Source organism: Lepidochelys kempii, chromosome 4, assembly GCF_965140285.1.
Source record: "Lepidochelys kempii isolate rLepKem1 chromosome 4, rLepKem1.hap1, whole genome shotgun sequence".
Lineage (NCBI taxonomy): Eukaryota > Metazoa > Chordata > Testudines > Cheloniidae > Lepidochelys > Lepidochelys kempii.
The window spans coordinates 116,633,751-116,656,582 of record NC_136383.1 but is presented as its reverse complement, the minus strand read 5'-3'; the positions used below and the strand labels follow the sequence as shown (position 1 = coordinate 116,656,582).

The window sequence follows — 22,832 nt, the reverse complement described above, 5'->3', positions numbered from 1 at the left end:
ATCCAGGGCAGCACATCTGAAAGCTACAGTGCAATGCAAGAACAACTGGAAAGGTCAAAGGAAGAACTAAAAGTACAACAAGGGGAATTAGAAAAGGCCAAAAAAGAGGTAATCTCCCATTTGATATATTTATGTGAAGCAAATCCGTTTCTTGTTTTCTTCTCGTACTTTTCTTGTTTCCACCAGTGTTCCAAAGAATTACAAAAGGAAAGAGTCTCTGATCTAGAGAACCAACCTGTGTCTCTTTGATGCCCACAGTTAAGTGATGACTTGCACAGTCATTCATTACTGGTCAGAATTTGAATTACAGTTGCATTGCCTTATCAGAGTCACAACAGAAAGTGCTTAATAAGGAGACCCTTGCACAAAGAATCTGTCATCTAGATTCTGGGCAGAACGGCTTTCCCCCCATTAGGAAAGATAAATATGAATGGTTGTGGTAACTTAGAAACTCTGATGATTTAGACAGTGCTAAATGCAAAGTTTCCAGTTTTCAAATGAGAAGGGTTTGTTCAAGACACAGAAGCATGAAAAACCTGAGGCACACATAAAGCCATTTCCTTTACCGAGGGATAAAGAGAAACAAATTGCAGTATCCACTCACAGGCCACACAGTAACCATGAAGTTCCGTATTACGGAATATCTTCACTGAATGAGTACCCTTGCCTTTGGAAGTCCACATTTTGTTGTGTGCAGCCATCTAATTGAATCACAATGCCAAAGATCACCCACCTAACCCCAAGCAAAGGAAACTTCTTCTTGAGTTGTGCCTTTCATAACAGACCAACTTCAGTGTTCCTCATCTTTTTCTGTTGCAAAAACAAACCACATTGTCCATTATCTAAATGGGAATATATTCCTCCAAAGCTTGATGGCAAGTTCACATTTCCTAGATGCTGCAAAACAGGTGTTGGCAAAAATAATTGTAGACATGGTACAATAACTCATAGTAACAAGTTGACATGGTGAGCAAGGAAAAGGGTAACAGTAATAAGATTGCACAGTGGCAAATTTATGTATGGATAGTTTGATGAAAGATTTATTTAAAAAAAATTGTTTTAAAGATAAATTAATTTCTCTCAGGAATAGAAGAAGTGGGGTTTTTTTTTATTTCTTTGAATGAGTGATGCTGTTCATGCATTTGTCTGTTCAGATGATGACCAATAACTTTTAGATTGCATGTGAAGGGACTGTCCCAGTAATTGGCTCTTTATCTGACCAACTTTGGTCCTTTTATAAATAAAAGAAAATGTTAAAAGTACAAAAAACTTCTTTTGTTAAATTAGAAGAAGGTGTAGCCTTTGTTTTCAAACAGTCAGAAGGAAGAAGACTTGAGGTCTTACATGTAAGGGCGTAGCAGAATAGTCAGATGTTTAATTGCATGCTGTCGTGCAATTACATTTTCAAAATTACAATTAATAGTGGAATCTATGATAATGCATCATGGAAATAATGCAAAAACAGACAGATGATTTTTTTCCATTTGTGTTCCCCATTCCCAGTGTTTTAAATGCAACATTTTATTATTTTTTTCCTGCTAATAAAATCCTATTTTTAGTCTGATTTTCACTTAAGATACTTTGAAATATCATATATCATTTATTGAGCTTCACTCAGAGTTTTCAAGTGCATGTATTTCACATGGATAATTTTCTTTTAGGATTTATTCCAAGGGCCTGGTTCTGTTTTGGTCGTGTTTTGGTCGTGGGGCCAGCTTTACATGGTCTAATTCCATTTAATTCAGTAGAGTTACACCCAGTGTAAAGCTGGTGTCTGCAAGATCAGAATCCAGCCCGTAGGTTGTAAGTACATATTGGGAAGTGATATTAACTCCTATCTGTAATTTTATTTTTTCATTCCTTTTCTCTGGTAGGCTCAGAAGTGGTACCGAGAACTTGGCTTTGTAGAAGCAAGATATGAAGAGGTCAGAACTCAGTTGACACAGGCACTCTCTGAATTACACCAACTTAAACAAGCAGATGGCGGGGAAAGGCTTAGAAAGCAGTGCTGCCAGTTAATGGTATGTGTGTAAGTAGAATGGAGGGAAAAGGTACTCCTTGGGAGAAGACGATTTGGATACAGAAAATGGGTTAGTGTTCAGAATAACAGATTTTGAAACAAGCCTGAAACACCTAGATTTACAGAAAGCAGAGGTTCAAATCCAGGCAGGGATGATTCAACCTTTCTAAAATAGATAAACTGACTATTGAGCAATTTACTGTGCATATTGTAGATGACAACTTTAAAAGCAAAGTCCTTCTGCTCTGCAGGAATACTAAAGAATTCACATAATTTTTTATAACCGGGATCACCGTGCTATCCTTGGCTAAAGTTTCCCCTTTCCTCACCATTATGCACTGTGATGTACCAGGGTTATTTGCTTGGCTGATGTCTTCTCATTCCATAGGGGTATTTCAGTGCTGCTGCTGTTGGCATATTACTATCGTTTTTTGGCTTGATCTTGGAAGTACTGAGTACCCACAAATCCCACTGAGATATGGATGCTCTGCATCTCTCAGGATCAGTTTCGTTATTTGGACACATTAGGTGAAATCCTGGCCCCGCTGAAGTCAATGGGAGTTTTGCCATGATGCCAGCTAGGCTTTATGGAATCCTTTACATCTATATATTCAACTTTGGGGTTAATAAATACCAGTTCAGGGGAGCTGAGACACAATCCTAAAAGGAATGATAGGAACAGCTGGACCAAATTCTGCTCTCAGTTCAACCAGCATAAATCCTGAGTAACTCCATTGACCAGTATGTTTAATTATATAGTTAAAAAAGTAAACAGCAGAAATTATATAATAAAAGTAAATGAAAATTCAAGCAAAATAAATATAAAAACAGATTTATACATGGACTTGATAAGAGGTTGAGGAACTAAACTGGAACTCAGAATATGTGGGTTCTATTTCCTGGCTCTGCCACAGGTTCCTGTTTACCTTGGGCAAGTCACTTAATCTCGCTGTGCCTCAATTCCTCAATGGTGAGATGTGATAGTAATTAGAGCTGGTCATGCTCCCACTTTCCTCTATAAGCCATCTCCCTGGTAGGTCTACATCTCCCATGATACACCACAATCTCTCCTCTTTGTCTCACTGGACTTGTGGGAGATGTAGTCTAGGGGAGCCCAGCCCATAGAAGAGAACAGGGACACGAGGTAACTGAACTCATCTCCCATGAGGCACGTGGCATATCTGAATCTAAATATTTTGGGTTTTGTCCTTAAACCAAAACCTATTTGGTTTTCAGGGGGTTGTTTTTTTGTTGAAAGATCAAAAACTTTGAAAAAAGCAGAGTTGTTTCTTGAAAACTTTCATTTAGATGAAAATCCAATTTTCTATCCAAAACCAGTTTGGATGGAAAATTTTAAACCAGCCCTTCAAGTAATATTGGCATACTTCACAGGAGTGTCATGAAGGTAAGTTAATTGAATGTTCATGAGGTGTTCAGACAGCATTGCAACAAGCGCGATGGACAAAGTTTTAAATAAACATTTGTACTGAAGAACTCCTTCAAATAAATATCACCATCAAGGCAAATCCCAAAGAGACATAACCTCCTTGCAGATTGAGTGCTACCCAGATCCATCTCTAGCTAGGTCCTTAAGACAGCCTATCTGGATGTTCAGTCTTTGTCCGTCATTGGCAATATTATCTTGCCACTGACACTTTTGTCGATCATGTGATTGCCAGCCCTGTAGCAGCATTCCTTAGTAAACACTCTATGTAATTTGTTGGTCTTCCCTCCTAATAATATGTTAATGCCTGAGAAGTTGCTGAAACCAAACCATAAATATCTTCATTGCTGATCTTGTCCTGCTTTCATAAATTTTTTTAGTGTTTGCTAATTACTGATGTTCACTTATGCAATAGCTTCCCCTTCCCCTTTCAGAGTCACTCTCTTTGTCCAATTCAAACAGGTCGTGGGATCAAATTCTGTTCTTGGATGTACACACTCAGCTCCCACTGAGATCAAAGGGGCTACAGACATACATCTGAAGGCAGAGTTTGCCCCCTCATGAGTATGTGACACTGCAATTATTTCCATGGCAAGAGTTTGTGATGCCTTAAACACAGGATATTGACTTCACTGTCAGGATTAAACAATAGGGGAAGCTGAACTGAAAGGGAGAAAAGCGCTTATTATACACAAACTATCCTAACAATAGCCAAGGCTCTATTGCTGAGATACGGAGTGAATTTATTTTAATAAATGTTCTATTCTCAATTTGCTTCCGTATGAATTTTCCGTTTTACAAGAAACCTTTTTACAGCCATGAAGCTCTAAATAATAGTGGCTTTTTGTTCAATGTGAAGGAAATGATCTGAATTTTGCTTGGTAGAAAGTCATTCTCTTAATTAAAACAAACAAACAAATTTAAGAGTTTTGGCACGGTGATTAACATGAGCTGCTTTTCTGGGCATGTTTCCCCTCCTGATTGTAACTGGTTGGGCTGAGGATTGCAGCTGTATTTATAGTAAGTTGCCACCACAGTTGCCAACTTTCATGTGGCAAATAAGCACCCCGGCTTTCACAATAAGCCAAAAATCAAGCTAATCCCATTTCAAACCAAGGCCAAAACAAGCCAATCCCTAAGAACCCCAACACTTTGTAACTAGATCCCCCCAGCATGCAGTCTGGGACTGTGGTGGGCCCGCTGTGCACCCCTGACTCTCTCCCTCCTTTGCTCTGCTTGCCTCCCCTTGCCCCTGCTTTCCAGGAGCTGAGCAAAAAAAAAAAAAAAAAGCCACAAGCCAAAAACTAGCCAACAAGCAACTCACAAGCCAATTAAGCCAAAAACAAGCCCAATTTCTGAGTTGTTTTCTTGTTTGTGGGTTTGACATGTCTGGTTGCCATCATAAACAAAATATTGCACTTCACCCAGGAAGATATTAACATAGTCAATTTGTAAATCACGATAGCTTAATTTCAGTGCTAAGCTACCCTACCTCACAGACTTTATCACAGACTGTATCATCTCTGCAGAGCTTGAGAGAGGATGCAAGGGTGGTTAGTGGTCTAGATGAGAAAGATAAGATATCCCACACATAGAGCTAGGATTGCTTGTCAGCTTGCTCTTAAGCGAGCATTTGTTGCTTATGGGAAGCACTGGCTGAAGTCTATCACTTACCTCAGAGTCTGCACATGTCATGGTATTAACCGGGGTGCTGAGTGCAGATGCAAGACTTTCTGCACCACCATGCAGTAGGTTGATATGGGGCTCTGAGTTGTCGTACAGGAGGTAATCATTTTATAGGGGAGGAAATGAGGCACTGAGAGGATAAGTTCAAGGTCCTATAGCACATCAGTGGCAGAGCCCACGTAAAACTTCTGACTCCAAGTCCTGTGCTCTAACCACTAGACATGCTCCGTCTCCAATCTTGAGACAGTTTTTCAGAATTGCTCAGCATTCATAATCAGGGCCACTTATTTCAGAAGAGCTCTCATTTAGAGAACTAATTATGTGCCCAGTATCTTTTTTAAAACTTCAGCATGTTGAGTATTTTGAAAATCTGGCCATAAGTTTCACAGTGGGAGATGCTGGCTGCTGAGCCCTTTTGAAAATCTGGTCCTCATTTGGGAGTTTTGAAAATCTGGCCTTATTTGGGGGTTTAAATGGGAGTTGAACGGTTATGAAAATCTGACCCCAAAACAGGTGATTTCAATGGCTTTTGTTATTCAGGAGGTTATTCAGATCATAAATTGTCCTTTCTGTCCTTAAAAATCTACGAACAGTACTATATTTGCTCTGGAAGTTCTTCTGGTTTCAGAGTTGGTCAGCAAATGCACAGAAAGAGTCAGTGTCTTTAAACTAAACATAATGCAAAGAGAATCATATTTTATGACACTGAATTAAACCTCCTCAGTTCAATCAGCAATTACATCCTCCGCAATCACTGGCAGGCATTTACTTAAGGAATAAAAAGGTGGAGGATTTCAGTAACATAGAAAAACCATGTCTTATCTCCGTACCTTTGGCTGTTGTTACCCGTAGATACCATCAGATCCTGATGTCTCGACCCTAATCAGCCTGGCTGCATAAGTCTAATAGACACTTGTGTTCTGTTTTCGAAACACAAGAGGGAGCTAAAAATTAGAGAGACAACACATGGTCACTCATTAAAATTCCAGTGAGAAGGGGTGAGTTTCATGACAAACCTCAAATTTTATCTATGTTGGAGGTGTTTTATCAGGGTAGCATGACGATCACTCCAGTTTACTATTGTTTCCTATGAAACAGAGCCTTCTCTGTACTATGGTCTGATATGGTAAAGTGCCCAGTGATGTAAAATTCAGGATGTTGGTCACAGAATTAAGAAAAACACCATATATATATGGTGCTACAAACCATAGATGAATAACAGTTCTTCTACCAATTATATAGTTATAAATAGCTGCTGAAATTAAACTACATTCCTGCATGTGTAGTCACAAAAATACTGTAATTTTAAAATGGTGTTTTGATGGATTTAACTCGAGTTTTTAAATTAAGGTTTTAAAGTTTAATCAATGTAAACATTTACTTTACAACACAGTGTGGGAAAATTGAACAGTACTACATGCATCTAATTAATAATTCCAGACTTTTGTGTATATAAGGTCGTAAGACCATATATATTTTTCTTATGCACCCCCATTCTGAGTCTGTATATTCTACATAATTTCTTGGTGATAGATCTTGGAGTTGATATATTGGTTCAGACTGTGAATTTAAAGTCCTCACAAATCCTTTCAGTTTAAATGTATGAAACAGAACAAATCAAAAGAGCAGGAGTTACATTCAAAAGTTTGTCTTCCTCCACATTCCATAACCTCTTATATTACCTTTTTAAATTAAATAACATGTTAGATGCTCAGTTAATTTTAATGGTTTTCAGAGAATAAAATAGATGTGTGAGAGAGAATACTGCTGTTTGAAATGAATGTGTGTGGGAAAGAAGGGATGTGTTATACAGAGGTAGTAGCCGTGGGTGGGGCACTCCTGGACTGTTCTTGTTTGACACTTACTTGTTTTGTGACCTTGGATAAGTCATTTAACCTGTCTGTGCCTCAGTTTTCCCATATGTGAAATATGTATTCTTATTATAGCCATCTCACAAGGGTGTTGTGAACTCATTGTTCCAAAGGTGCTTTAGCATTCTTGTTTGACAGACGCTAATATATTTATGATACTTTAAGTTATACACCTACACTGGCTTTAAAGGTTAAAAAAATAATTTTGACATATGAGGTAAGTGCACATTTTGATTGACAGATTTTGGGTATTCTTTTCACATTCTCTACTAAGAATAGTTGTATGAGTTTATACATCAAGCTTAAATATATATATATATTTGTTTTTTTGAATACACACAGAAGGAAGTCCAAGAACTGAAAGAGGATAGGATAGCCAATAAGGGATTAGAACAGCAAGTGCTGACCTTGAAATCCCAACTAAGGGACCAGACTGTATTACAAAGTCAGTTTCAAGACTTGCAAAACCAAGTGGAATGCCTTCAGGCTCAGCTGTGTGAAGAGGTATAATAAAGCTGGCTTTTATGTGCTTAACTGAGTGGACTAACATGGGCTTAGCTTGCTGATTCCACTTTATTCTTCTGACATGAAAGGACCAAAATATTCTTCTTTCTAAGGAATGGTTATAAGGGCAATAAAATGGTGTGTACAGTGCAGCCACATAAAGCTGATCATGGCTAGGGAGTGAAAAGATGGTGGTAAAATGTCTGAGTGCCTGATATGGAAAGATGATAGTCTTTCCATGGTTAAGGCTGCTGCCAAGCTCCATTATAATTCCTGTAGTCTAACTGCAGGCAAAATGGCATCCAAATTTCTTCTCTGGGGAATCTTGCTCTCCTCTCTCCAATATCTGGATTTCTAAAATTCCCATCACTGTAATATATAGATGCTGTACAAGACTACAAAACATAGCAAAGTCTATCCAAAGTTGTGCCAAGATCCATGCACACATGATCTATGCCCACATTTGAAATCTGTCATCAAATGCTCATGGAGAAAATTCCTCCTGTTACCACATGTTATAGATGAGGAAAGGGGAAACTACTCTCTGGAGAAGCTGTATAAAAGATTCATTGGGTACAGGAGGGGATGCATACATAATGATGGATACTAGAATAAGGCTTTTAATGTGGTGTTGCTGTGATTAAGTAACCTGAGGTGGCCAGTGATGAAGCAGCTCCTTAAACTACCAAAACATTGTAAAGGGAATCTTGAATAACTGAGTACAAAATGTTTTTCATTGTTTTAGACTGAGGAACTTCAGAAAAGAAAGACTGAAGCTGACCTGACAGTAGCTCCACTCAAGGTAGTGTATTTTGCTGAAACTGTTGCAGCATCTCTGACCTTTTTCATTGGTTCCAAAGCAAGCTTAATTTGCAAAAAGAACAAGGAATGCTTGTGGCACCTTAGAGACTAACAAATTTATTTGGGCATAAGCTTTCGTGGGCTAAACCCACTTCATCAGATGCATGCCCATGAAAGCTTATGCTCAAAAAAGTTTGTTAGTCTCTAAGGTGCCACAAGTACTCCTCGTTCTTTTTGCTGATACAGACTAACACGCTACCACTCTGAAGTTTAATTTGGTTATTCTTAATAACAGTATGCTTAGCCACACTCTTTCTGTAGTGTGTTGTATGCCTGCTTCCAGTGAGACCCTCCTGAATGTTAGCCATTTGACTTTAATTGGACTGCAGGCCCGGGGTTAGGAGGGGAAGCTGATATCATTGCTACTATTGCTGTTCACCTTGCCACCAGAGGGAACTAGTACACAGAGAACTGAACTATCCATTACTAGTTATCTGCATGTGTTTTTTGTGGTTGTGATGCTGCAGAGCTTGATGGCTCAGAAATATAGGAATATGAGCTATGTCTTAAACCATGATATCAAAATCTGCTTAGTCAGATTAGACCAAAAATATAAAAACACACTAGGGAACTGATGTCTGTTTGTTTGTTGTTATGCTACATAGGCTAAGCTATCTTGCCTTGTCCGGAAATGCCATGAAAGAAACAGCTTGATTACCCAGCTGCTCAGGGAATTTCACAGGCATGGAATTATGGATTCCATTTTCAGTGAAGAGGCAAAGAATTTAGTGAACGACATGGTGCTAGCAGAGTACACTACCACCTTTACGTCTGTTCGCAATCGAGAGGTAAATGCATACAAATTCCCAGTTGCACCAGTCAATACCGGCGCTCTGTATAAAGTGTATGTAGCCAGATGGTGAAATGTGTATTCTTAAATTTTACTGACTTTTATTAAATCAGTGGTGGGGGGCCCAAAGTATCATTTATCAGAAAATAAATGGGTCCAGATTCGCAGTTGCGGTAAATCAGCGTAGCTCCAGTGGAGCTCTGCCAATTTACCCCCGCTGTACACTGGGCCATCGTCTCTGGAGGAGGTCACATGGTACGTCTGCCACCCGTGTGACAGTCAGATGAAGACATAATAGACATAATATGCCCAAATTCCCTGAAATGTCTTCTTCACCCATCTCCAAATATAGAAAGAGAGAGAGAGAGAGATTTCTTTTCTATTTTGTGATAAGAAGTGGGGCATCACTGTAAGTTCAGCTTGTGATGGAATATACCTAGTGCTCGGCTAGGTGAAGATACCCCCCAAAAAAGTACATAACTGCTGATGTTGAAAACTGTTGTTAATAGAGTGGAGAATTACCCATCTAGTCTCCATTCTTCCCGTCCTCCTTTGCTCTTCTTCCTCTTTTCCCGCGCTCTCTTCAGCCTGAACATAGTATGCCTCCAGTAGCTCCCCTCACCTTATCTCTCAAATATTACCTCCCGCACCTTGTCTCTCAAATACTTTTGGTAAGTGCAAGGGTTCATAACACTAGGTAGCCTCATACAGAAACCTACTATATGGCTGGAGGAATAAAGACATTTGGGTTAGAGATGTTTTGTAAAATTGGAGTGCTTACCCTGTAGATAATATTACCAAAAATTAAAGAAGAACAATATATGGTGCCTTATTTTTTCTCCAAAGTAACAGCCGTGTTAGTCTGTATTCACAAAAAGAAAAGGAGTACTTGTGGCACCTTAGAGACTAACCAATTTATTTGAGCATAAGCTTTCGTGAGCATCCGATGAAGTGAGCTGTAGCTCACGAAAGCTTATGCTCAAATAAATTGGTTAGTCTCTAAGGTGCCACAAGTACTTCTTTTCTTTTTTCTCCAAAGCCTCCCAGAATTATATTGAGGATAGCATTGCAGGACTGGTTCCTAGAAACAGTTTATTCATTTTTCAGTTTTGAACTGCTAGTTTATTTACCTGCAGAAACAGAGATGGTTCAGAGTGGATATATGCCAGGTTAGTGCAGATATGCCTGTTTACAACAAAGCTTAATTACATTTTTAAAGCATTTATTATTAAATGGCCTTTCTGCTAGGAATGTCCATTAAGAGATTGACCAAGGAACGTTTTTTTTCTCAGTACTGTACTTCATTTGTTTGGCAGACAAATTGCACTAAGAAACTCAAGAGCAGAAGTGACACACATATGCAATAAGAACTACTTGTTTCATGCTTTTAAAGCTCTTTCTTAGCTCCTGCTGTGCTCAGACATATATAAACAACATGAAGATGTATGGGGTTTTGGAATGTAATACCATTCAGGCAAAGGCAACACAATGACTTATGGCAAAGTATGACCATAAGGTTATGCTGGTGTTTCTTTTCTGCATGTTCCACTGTATTTCATGTATTTCTGCATGTTCCACTGTGTTTCACTGAAGAGGTTTGTTTGTTCTTCTTATTCATTACATTTTAAGAGCTGCCAGAAATAATACTTGCTTCTCTATCTTGTTAAAAGAGTGAGTTAATTGTATGTTAGTTGTACATTGGGGCCTTGATAAGACTCAAAACTATGTTCAGTTCAACTACTACAATTAGGAAAGTGATATAAGATTGTCATTTGGTTCCATAATCTTTTGGAGTTTTCACTTTCCCTTTCTCCCCAAAACCAAGCAGGTTTTTATAGTTCAGCTATTGTGTGTGTGTGTGAGTGGTGTTGTACTAGAGGAATTAGTCTAGGCTCTGTTCCTGGTTCTGCCTTATGCTTTGAGTATGACTTTGGACAAGTCACTTATTTTCTCTGTGCCGCAGTTCCTCATCTAAAATGGAGGTAACATTTCACTGCTCCCAGTAGCTGTTGGGGAAACAAATTAATTAATATGTGTGAGGTGCTCAGATGTTGTTGTGGATGAGTGCCATGGAAAAGCCAATCAGTTACTGTATATTAAAAAATACAGTGCTAAAAGTTGTTTTCCCAGTTGTGTTGAGACCTGTTCAGTAAACACAGGTACCAGCATAAAAATAATGGATTGAGTTTTTTAATTGGCCTCGCTGTCAGCAGGATCAGGCTCATTAAAAATATATATCCTGTAATAGACCATACATGTACATGCCACTTAACAGACAAATAAAAGACAGGATGTCTGCCCCAAAGGGCTTCCAGTCGGTAGCAATGGGACTCTATACAGGTGCAGATGGTCCAATTTAGTAGATTGCAATGCAGGATTGGAGCCTAAATTAATTCATAATTTAACAAATACTGATTGCAGTGGCTGAGGAGACAGAGAGCGTACATTTATATCCATGTGATACATTTTTGATTTTCATAATCAACTATTAAATAATGCAGCCCTATCGTAAATTGAATTTATTTTGCATCTTTGACCATTTCACCAACATTTTGTTACTATTATTCTCAGCAAAAACTACTTCTAACATTCCAAAGCTATGACCAGCTTTCAAACTGAAACTAAACAGTCAGTCAGAAAGGAATCTAACACAAACATTTCCTTCTTTCCCCATAAATCATCCTCAACATTTCAACGGGTGCTATAGAAAACCCCGACATAGACAGAGTTCCCCCTCCTAAGATTCCTGATAGATAATTGATTTTACTCATTTCTCAACCAGAGATAACTTTAAGGTCTGATATCTTGAAACTCATCAGGCCTGAACACACCTTGTTTATCCTATTGGGGAACTGGAACTCAAAGTTTTGCAATGATATAGGGCTGTCCTGGAAACCCATCGAAGTCTATGGGAATCTTTCCATTGACTTCAAGAACCTTTATATGAGGCCCACGAACTCTTTGTGTCAGGAGATATCAGACTTAAAAATTATAACAGAAAGAAAATCTATTTAAGATCTCTTTTTAAAGTGCTAGTTTTGATTCTCCACTTCATTTGAGTTAGTACAGTTCCCAATGCAGCAAGGGGCTTATGCACATCAATAGGGCTACTCAAATGCTTAAAGTTAACCACGTGCTTAAGTGTTGTGCTGAATCAGGGCCGAACTGGCTGGTGGCCATTCCATTAAGTATGAATTTATTTAGACTGTTTATTTAGAAAAAATGTTTTCTTTGCAATAAAAACCCTTTCAACTAAATTACATATGAAAAATTGTTAACAACATTAAGGTTATATGATATAAAACGAACAACCTCGAAGATGCGACTTTGAGTTAATAGTGCTGGCTAGATCCTCAACTGGTCTAAATCAGCATTCTCCAGTGACTTCAAAGGAGTTTTGCTGATTCACACCAACCGAAGATCTAGCGTGAGTTAAGCACAGGTTAGCAGACATCACTCTGAATTTCCTCGATTGGTTAGTTTTACAGCCCAACATTATATATTTGAACCAGTTTTCAGTGACACAGCAAATTCAGTTGACTAATGAGGTTGTATTTTCCTAAGTTAACCTTCAGTATCCTTGTTTATATACCAGGCTTTCCACTAATGCCAGGATACAAATTGAACTAATAAGCTTAAGGGAAGGAACACCTCTAGGATCATGGTCTAAGTCCAATAAGATGGGCAGCTTCAGTTTAAATTGTGCTGGAAGGCTTTCCTCACTTCAAAACAATGCACCACATGCAGTATTGTTTGCTATCATTAATTTACTTGCTTAGAAGCTACAACTAAACTGTAAGATTAATTTCAGCTATTGTTCATCTCTAGAATGTCTTTCAGTATGGTCAAAAATAAAGGCCTGTGCAAGAGACCTTTCGTCACTTCTGTAAGTTGTGTTAGAGGAGCATATGTTGTTTGGGGCACTTTTAATGTACGTTTGTGTCTAATATAAACAGGAAGAGCTAGGCAGGCGGAGAAATAACTAGTTTATTTCTAAACATGGTCTCACTGTGAATTCTTCCAAAACTCCTGAAGACCTCCTTATAGTAATGGTAATTGTGATGGAGTGGGAATTCTGCATAATATTTTGTATGAATACTGTGTGTGGCTCAGTTTCCCCTATGAGCTGCATAGTTAACTAGGTTGGGAGCGGGGGAGGAGAAGATTGTTTACTCTTTGCAGAGATCCAAATGTGACTGACGCCTGGCTGTCTGGGGTTTGGGCCCTGGCCCATGCCCATGGAGAGCCTGAAAAAGACAATGGCCACTCCGTTTGTCAGGACATTTGGTACCTGGCAACTAACGACCATGGATGGCCCACTCTCTGCAGGAAGTCAGCTGGAGTGACCAGCTGGAGAACAAAGGGCTAAGGAGGGTGGCCAGGTGACCTTGTTTTCCAGGAACAAGAACAAAGGAGTAAGGAGGGGTCCCTTAGGGTTGTTCATTGTGGGCTGTTGGAGGGGAGGAGAAGCTTCTGGACTGGGACTATAGAGGGGTCAGAGAGGACTCTTGGCTCAGGACTGACCCAGATGCTCTTTGCTGTCACTTTCTGTTTTCTATGTTAACTAAGGACTTCCTATGCTGGGTTCCAGACATCTAATAAACCCTCCTGCTTTTACAACACTGACTGAGTGTCACCCCAGTTTAAGTAAGTTGGGGGTGCATTGCTCCCTTTGGGTGTGTTAGTCTCCCTCAGGTTCCTGACTCAGGTGGACTTACAGAAGGGCGCTCATGGCATAAAGCAGGGGTGCTGAAGGCTCCGAAGTTTGGACCCAGGAGGCAGTGAAGCCAAGGGGCTTACCCCAGTGAAAGAGTGTGACTATAAGGGGATTGACACACTGAATGGGTCCTGCCAGGGACTGTTCCAGAGCAATTCAAGAGCACTGGACTTATGGATCCATAACAGTAATTAATTAGACAACTGAAAATCTAATGATGAGGTTTTAAAAAATAGAAAGTATGTAACTAATGGTTACTTAGATTATAAGCTTTTTGGGGCAGGGACTGTCTTTTTGTTCTGTGTTTGTACAGCGCCTAGCACAATGGGATCTTGGTCCATGTTCGGGTTACCTCGGTTCTATGGTAATACAAATTAATAATAATAATAATAATTAATAATGCGGTCAATTGTTGCATCCAATTTGTCTGTCCTTTCTTTGAGTGTGGCTTGTTTAGATTGGAAGATCTTTCTTCTAAACAGCTTTTCTTCCTACCTGCTTGTAACGTGCCTTGCACAATAATAATAATAAGGATAATTAATAAATAAACCCTTCCCAATAAAGAATATGTCAGTGTGCCCTGATCATTACGTATCATTCCTCCCTACTCCATTCCATTCTGTTCTGGACCATAACAATGCTGTCAGGGGCACCACCTCTATTGTGTATTTTCCAAATTTCCTGAGATCAAGTTCTGAGGGAGAATTTGGAGGACAAGGAGACAATGTGACCAGAGTTGGAGATAATGTTCTAATCTGGGCTGGATCTCAGTGAAAATCAACCTCTGAGCCTTCAGGATAAATAGTAATAGTTTAAATGGTAAGAACACCAGATTCACCTGGCATGAATGGGAACTGTTTATATCTCACTTTTGCTTCAGATTGCTAACCTGTGACTGACTTGCATGGCAGTGCAGGGGACTAAGACAGTTTAACATGGCCTCCATCATCCCCTGCCCATCTACACAAATACACATGTAGCTATGCAGGATCCGCCTGGATCTTTTCTTGAGTCCAGGCATAGAGGGGACATTAGAGGCTGCAGATTCAATACTTCAAGTGGGTAAGGAGTGGGCATAGCCATGGCTCCACCTCTCCAACCTCTGTGCTGAAGCAGGCAATGAGCCAATGCAATGTACTCCCCCCTCTTCTGTCTCCTTCCTACAAACCTGGAGCTCTGGAGGAATTGTGAATGAATCACATTTCCTTTCTGGAGCTGCTCCGGAGACAATGCAGGCCAGCGTTTTTCAGCTTTCATGGGACACATTGGTTTTTATACATTTTCCTGAAGCTTTAAAGAAAGGAAGAACCAGGTATAGAACTTCTCCAACTGAGTGAGCACTTTGATTTGTAGGACAGGGGCTAAATGATGAACAGAACAGTAGAACTGCTTCCTCCATCATATTAGGACAACTTTTTCTGAGGCCTCTTGGGTGGAACAATGGAATCTGGTCTATATTTGTATAAATACTGCTTTATCTCCTACTGTCATGTGTATCAAACTTGAAGAAAATAGGCTTGAAATGACTTTCTAAAACCCCATAATAAAAAAAATCTCCGCATAAATGGTCAGAATCTGAATTTACCGAGCATTTAGGGAGGAGAGTTGGTCTGGATCTTGGAGGTTAGTTCTGGTTCAGCTCTGAAGCCTGTTCCTATCAAGTGCTGATCACTCCTGGAAGGGGATGAGTCCCTTTGACTCCCTTTTTAAGGTCCAAGATTTGTCACAGGATCAGGCCTCTAGTTATGACACCACAGGAGCAGACAAAGATGACTTTTGTTCTATTAGAAAGCCTAGGGGGAGAAGGGGAAGGAATAGAGAAGACTTTTTTTTTTCAAATACAAGAGGGCAAATCCATTGGGCGAGGCATGCTATCATTAACCTTCAAAAAGATGATTGAAAATAGCGGGATACAAAATAACATATATATTAAAAAGGTGCTGGACCGAGTGCCCTCTTGGATGTCATATTTGATTCAGATAAGCAGTTCTGATCAATAATTGTTTTAACGTCTGTTCTTGCAGAGACAATCCCCGCAATTTGCAATGCCTGAGAAGACAGCACACAGACGAGGTTAGTATCATTTTTATTTTAAAAGAAAATTGTTTGTAGCTTAGGTAGTTTGGAAATTGTTTTCTGACCTCACACATAATACACTATAGATGTCTTGCAACAGTTTTTGCTTCAATATATAAGCGGGAAAACAGTTGTCTAGAGCAAAAAAAAATTCTTAGTAGAGTAGCATCCATAATCAATTGTTAAAGTATTTTCCTAAACTACTTGATGGTCTTTTATTTTCCTGGTAAGTGTTGCCTCCTAGCTTCAGACAAAATGTGCAGTGAAAATTGTCCAGAAGCATTAACTCTTTCTTCTCCAAACATGTGAAGGTTTAAAAAAATGTGGGTGCTTTTTAGGTCTTACCAATGTGTGACCTTACTGGTGGAATGGCAATTTCTTTTAACTATTCCAGCAGATGCTTCTCCTACACCCCTCCCATTTGGCATAGTCTGTAGAAACTATAGAGGAAGACTAAACTCATTCCAAAGGGAGTTTGGAAAGGTGGAATTAATTATTGAAAAAATAAAGGGGCAAAAATTAATTAATAGAAGAAATTATCTGAAAATTCAACATGTAACTTTGAGGAGGAAGCACATGTACCCTGAGAGTAAGATAGGGAAATGACTTGTGGTAGGGTTGAGGCACATTTTGGGAACAAAATTCTCAGTGCTGTCTGTAATGCACTAGGAATATCTCCTGCTCTTCCCTCCCCCCCAGGTTCTTGACCAGGATTTCAGAACAATTAAAGTAGAGCCTGTCCCCAGAAACTCATCCAAGGTTTTAAATGTAACCCAGTGTATACTTTGGGAATTTAGTTAGTATTGTAAAGATAAACATCTAGAGCATTCTTGTTCAGTAATGCTCATGGTTATATACCTCACTACTGAGTTTCAGTACTTTGACTCCTGGAGCCCTCAGTATCCTGAGACACAAAACAGAGCTGGTACTGAGAAACAGATACTTGTAAAAAGGACATTTCATCACTTTAACCAAATGCCAAGTGGATTTTTATGTAGAGTGTAGGAAACTAAATGTATGGTAAGCTTTTGATGATTTGATGCTGTGTTTTTCTGGTAGCTTCACAGACTCTTATGCCTACTGGGGAAGACAGTGATTTGCATCTGAGTGGGTCATTGCATTCTAGAACCTGCACCGCTACTGCTGACTTTCATCTGTCACCAGAGATGCCTCAAACTGTGCTTCCTGTTGTGAGTAAATTCTGATCCACTAATTTTAGAACCAATCTCTTCATGCCCTAGAATGTTTGAATACTGCCCTTTGTAATCTCTCCATCCCTTATGGCCTGTCAGCATTCTAATGATGTATGTGAGTATTAGGCAGACCTGCTGTGACTTCCTGAAGCCTTCTCTGGCTTACCTCACTGTCTCCATACTAGTCTTGTTCGTAAATTTAATTTTAACAATTAAGGGCTTGTCTATACTACCGCTTAAATTGATGTAACTTTTACGTCACTCAGAGGTGTGAACCCCCCCCCCCGAGTGACGTAAATTCTATCGACTTAAAGCAATGTCTACACCATGTTACATCGTCAGGAGACACTCTCCCATTGACATAGTTTCTGCTTCTTGTTGAGGTGGAGTAATTACATTGATGGGAGAGCACTCTCCCATTAACATAGCGCATCTGGTGAAGACAAGCATTGAGGCAGTTGCGCTGATGTAGCACAGTAGTGAAGACAAGACCTAACTCATTAACAGTTTGAGTTAACCCCCATTGAAAATCAAAAGAAAAGACTCCCATTAACTATTAGGCCCTAATTATTGGGTGCCCATCAATCGTTAGGCCAAAATTAGGCCCTAGAATGAGAAATAGCATCAAGTGATCCAAGATCTCTGCACAAAAGTAGGTCGGGGGTTTTCATTTGTTTGGTAGGAGAGCTATTGATATTTTCACTTAGCTTTTTTATTTTGGGATTGAAAGTGGGGCAGTGAGAGAGATTTCTAGGAGCTATCTAGAGTCAAGCATACACTATGGTAAGATTTCAGAGTAACAGCCGTGTTAGTCTGTCTTTGCAAAAAGAAAAGGAGTACTTGTGGCACCTTAGAGACTAACCAATTTATTTGAGCATAAGCTTTCGTGAGTTACAGCATCCGATGAAGTGAGCTGTAGCTCATGAAAGCTTATGCTCAAATAAATTGGTTAGTCTCTAAGGTGCCACTATGGTAAGAGACATTTCCACTTTAGATTGACAAAAGGTTGCTTCCAGGGTACTTAAAAATGTTCGAAGTAAAATTAACATATTATCCTTCTTGATTTTTGTGAATGTGGATTCTGCAAAATTGTTTTTATAAATGTTCCTGCAACATGTTTAATATAGTGACTACTGTTGATCCAAAAACAAACCATTCCTATGAGAAACTTTTTCTAACCTGAATTCCTAATAACAGCATTCTTGGTTGCAGTTACTGCATACTGCTGGAGACACTTCACAGGTCAATGGATTGCCAAATAACCATGGGACCTACCAGGCTGAAGCGAATGAGAAGGCGAGGCCAATTCCTGCAAGCTTTCTACAGAAGTCAGATGACATCTGCTGTGCTCACACAACTCAGAACAAGTGTACTACTTCTCCTTTAAAATTAACATGCCTAGAGAAGATCATAGCCTTGCATCGAGAGCTTAGACAAAACCATCACAGTAATTACCAGGTCAATAAATCACTTTCATAGTTATTAATTTAATGAGATCAATTATTCTTAGCTGTCACTTCATGGATCACATAAATATTTAAATAACCTCTTTATTAGTAGTTAGGACAATCTGAGGAAGATAAACACACAGTGTATTTCATTATGAATCTTCTTACCTTTTGTTTAAGAATTGGTAGTTGCTCCTAGAGAATGTGAAAAAAAATCTGAGGTTTCTTTTCACCCTTGCAGTTCTCAGTAAAATCAGCTTTGGAAATTCCAGGATGGTAACAAACAGAAATCAGCAAAACCTAACCAAAATGTAGCTTCTGATCTGCCTTTTTCTTTCTTCCCTTTTTTTTAATGATCCAATTATTCCTGTGCCCTGAAGCTCTTCGGAGTAATTTCCATTAACTGCAGGAATTCTGTTAAGGACAGAGCTAATCAATTGCATTTGTGACTGCTGCTGTACTAAACAAGCAGGAGATTTTATCCACTTCAAGGCAATACAGCCACCCTTTAACTGTACAAAGAAGATGAGAGACTGCTAGATTAAAAAACATCCATGCCAGATCTTGCAACATGACGTTGTTGAATTTTCATGATGACCTGAAAAGAAATAACTGAAACAAACCAACCAAAACCACATTCTCTATTTTATCACAGTAGCCACTTAAAGAGTCAAGCATGTTCCAAATGATGTATGTTTTAAGACAAGAAACTGCTCCTTATACTAATAACACAGTAACAGAAGTATTATTCTGATAATGTATTAACAAACAGAACCATCTAGACAGCCATATATTTGTGCCACTCAGCCCCTGCTTCCTGGTAATCTATACTACAGTAAATCATGTATATAAAGGACTAATGATGTTACCATTATCATCAAAGAACTATAGATCTTAGAGATGGCAAAAAGCAAAGAACTTTTTGATCATCTAGTCATTTCCCTGCTAGTGCAGGAGCTTAAGAGTTAAATTCCAATGAAAGCATAACAGACATACTGTACAGCTCATAAAATGGAAAAGTACTGCTGACAGCAGTCGTTATGCACAGAATCACGTGGTCTGTTTTACTATATCTTGATATACGCCTTTTTTGTGGTTGCGAACATTCAAAAGTTACATATTCTTCTCCTCTGTCCTCTTCAGATACCTTCATTTGCCTCTTCCAATTCAAAACTGAAGGCGGACTGCAATTTGTCCTCTGTCTGTCATCCAGCCCAAGATGTGACCTCCCAGTCGGTAGTGTCAAAAATGAACAATTCACTGAAACTTTCAGATAGGAGCTCTTTCCATCTCATAGATGGGAGGGACCAGTTGTCTAAACTTGGTGATGTATTCCACAGTCATACAGGAAATCAGCATGCAGGTGCTGTTCTCCAGGGAAGGAGAAAGAAAAATGTCATTATGAATAACACATGGATCTCGGGAGAAAAACCAGATGGCTCAACCTCAGCTACCACAGCAAAAAGCTATTTGTCAGATGTGTTGTCAGCAAGTAATAAAGGTCAAAATCCTACTGGGGAGAAATCAGCTGCACTGGAAAGAGTAAAAGCCTCAGAAATAAAACAAGGTAAAAAGCCTTAACCATGTGATTTTCCCATTGTTATAAATATATTAATCTTTTCTGTCTGCTCTCTGTGAGACAGACTAAGGGAACGTGCCAACTTTCAAATAATCTATTTTAAGCAAGCAGATTCTCTGACCAATGTTTTTAATAACTAGAGGTGGCTAGAAAATGTATTGGAAACAAAATTTTTACAACAAATTGAATAACATTTTACCAACATTTTTCTTCCATTTTTTCACCACTTCTGCTAATAAGACCGCAAACCATCCAAACCTACAGAATTTTCAACATCTAATTTACCTTCCAATTTTCTTTCTGCTGTTAGTTTACTATTTTTCATTTTCTCAGTTTGGATTGTGAAAATCAATTAAGTCAGTTTCACATTTATTTATAGCCCTTTGCTTCAATATACAATGTGAAGTACTACAGGAAAGTCTTTGTTTAATGACTGTTTCCTTTGGAATTCAAGGAAATATATAATGGACATAGGTTCTATGAAAAGCAGATTCGTTTTTTGTCAGTGTATCTTAAATTATACATTTTTCTGTTTAGCTGAATGATAAAGCAGTGTATTCCTATAGGGTTTAGGATCTGAAAAATATCACTTAATGACAGTTTAAGTTGTTTCCTAAGGACCAGACTGGACGCCCCTTACTCATATTGGAAAATTCGCTCACTCAGGTAGTCCCGTTGACTGAAATATGAGTACTGGTGAGAGTAACTTTTTATCAACGTGACTAAAGGAAGTCACAATCTGGTCTAAGTGATGTCTTCATCCACACATTAAGGTTAGCCTGTTGTATGATCCCTGCAGTGTAGCGTTTTTCTCTTGTCCTCTATTCTTAGTTGTGGATAGCACCTGGAAGAGATGCAAAAAAGCAGAAAACCCCACAAATCAGTCAGTGATGGAGGCTGTTGGTTCTCAGAGTCAGAGTTTGACATGGACATGCGAATAGATGAGATTAAAAAGGCAATATAGGATATATAGGGCGATACAGGGTAGTCATAGTGCTTCAAGAAGAAGGATTAAGTGATTCAGTGGAGTGGCTCTAAGAGTTTTAATTACCATTTAGAAAGCTTTATTTCACAAGGAATAACTTTTAAAATTACATAAAACTGTATTAGATGTCTGCACAAGTGAATTTTAGGAAAACATTCCCACCAGTACTGTCACCAGTTTACCATTTTTTTAGCAGCTTAAACCATGAACATGGTGGTAAAAATGCCAAAGCCACTGGAGCCTTGGATTATACTGAGTTCCCAGTATAATTCAGTATAATCCCAGAAATTCTCTATTGTGTAGCCAGTTCAGGAGATGTAAAGGAACCATCATTCTGTACTTTTTAAAACAGGATTTTTATTTTTTTTTTATCAGTGAAGTACCCATTTTGGCATGTATCAGTTACATACTCCTCCTTTCTGAGCTGGTTGATCATTCTTTTGGCCCAGCAGGTGACTATTTTGCCCATTATTCTGCCCATTAAAGATCAGAAATGCATGGCATTGACTTGTTGTGAGGACGCTTTAACGCATATGTACAAGGGCTGTATTTTCATGGGGAAACATCTGGTTTTTGCTTGGGACGGTAAGGGTGCAATTACACATGACAATAATGAAACTGATCCTTGTTCGGCACCTTCTATAATAAATACAGACCAGCTCCCAAGGGAAAAGCAGAACAATATCTCAGCATACTCTCCAGACAGATAAGATCCCCTTTGGCGCTCCAAAACTCAGGCTCCTGCTGCTGATGGTCAGAATAGCACTATGGCATCTCTTAGCTTAGCCAACAATTCTATAGACACAAACACATAGTAAATAAAATGTCAAACTACCTTGCTTAATGCTAACAAGCTTCCAATATGAAAAACGTGTATATTTAAAAAATGGCAATATTTGTACTGGTAAAATGATAAAGTACATTAATAGTCATTTTTATTGAAGCTTTGCCTTCCTGATATCAGCTAGGAGATGGATGTTTACTCATAAATTTAGCCTGTAGGCCAAACCCTGGTATATTAAACATGTTAACATATAAGACGATAGGCCCTATAATGGGATGATGGGGCCAAACTTGTGAATAATCCGTGGGAATACCTGTGTGAATAGGGTTACTTACCGGAGTATGTTTTGCATATGTGCACCAGGATATATGGTGTAATAGATTCTGATAAACATTTCCTTTGAACACCACTACTATAGTGTAAAAGAGAATTATCAAATAAAGCAAATGGATTAATTAAACAAATGCAAGATTGTGTCTTTTTAGACACAGTGGACTTCAATTAAATATTAATAATCCCTACATATTAAAAATGTATATAGCAAGTATATTATTTCTAAATACAAAAATAAGTGCAAATACAGTGGTTGCCATTAGTTACTATTGGCTAACAGTTATAAGTTAGCTTTCTTGTCAGTGTAATGGACAAATGTAGAATTTTAGATACTGCGCTGGGAAAATGCCAACTTTTTAATGGTAACCTCCATAGATTGCTGTATTCAACAACATAAGAAAAGGCAGTTCACCTGAAGTTTTACTTCTTTAATCTTCCCCTCCATCCGTCTCCTGCACGGCACCCAACAGAGTTTTCAGGTGAGAAATGATAGGTCAGTTTGTACCTATATATGTGGATAAAGACTAGAGGATGTATTACA

General features: G+C 38.8%; 1 protein-coding gene across 1 annotated transcript in view; it reads left to right on the top strand.

Annotated features, from left to right (window-relative positions):
- The window catches only part of JAKMIP1 (janus kinase and microtubule interacting protein 1), a 316,709-nt gene that overhangs the window by 293,424 nt on the left and 453 nt on the right, over positions 1–22,832 (top strand). The window contains exons 8-17 of the mRNA XM_073342539.2: positions 7–108; positions 1,875–2,021; positions 7,364–7,525; positions 8,271–8,327; positions 8,992–9,174; positions 15,918–15,966; positions 17,029–17,159; positions 18,375–18,620; positions 19,754–20,177; positions 22,667–22,770. Coding sequence (XP_073198640.2) covers positions 7–108; positions 1,875–2,021; positions 7,364–7,525; positions 8,271–8,327; positions 8,992–9,174; positions 15,918–15,966; positions 17,029–17,159; positions 18,375–18,620; positions 19,754–20,177; positions 22,667–22,707 — 1,542 coding nt within the window. The 3' untranslated portion in view covers positions 22,708–22,770. The remainder of the gene's footprint in view (positions 1–6; positions 109–1,874; positions 2,022–7,363; positions 7,526–8,270; positions 8,328–8,991; positions 9,175–15,917; positions 15,967–17,028; positions 17,160–18,374; positions 18,621–19,753; positions 20,178–22,666; positions 22,771–22,832) is intronic.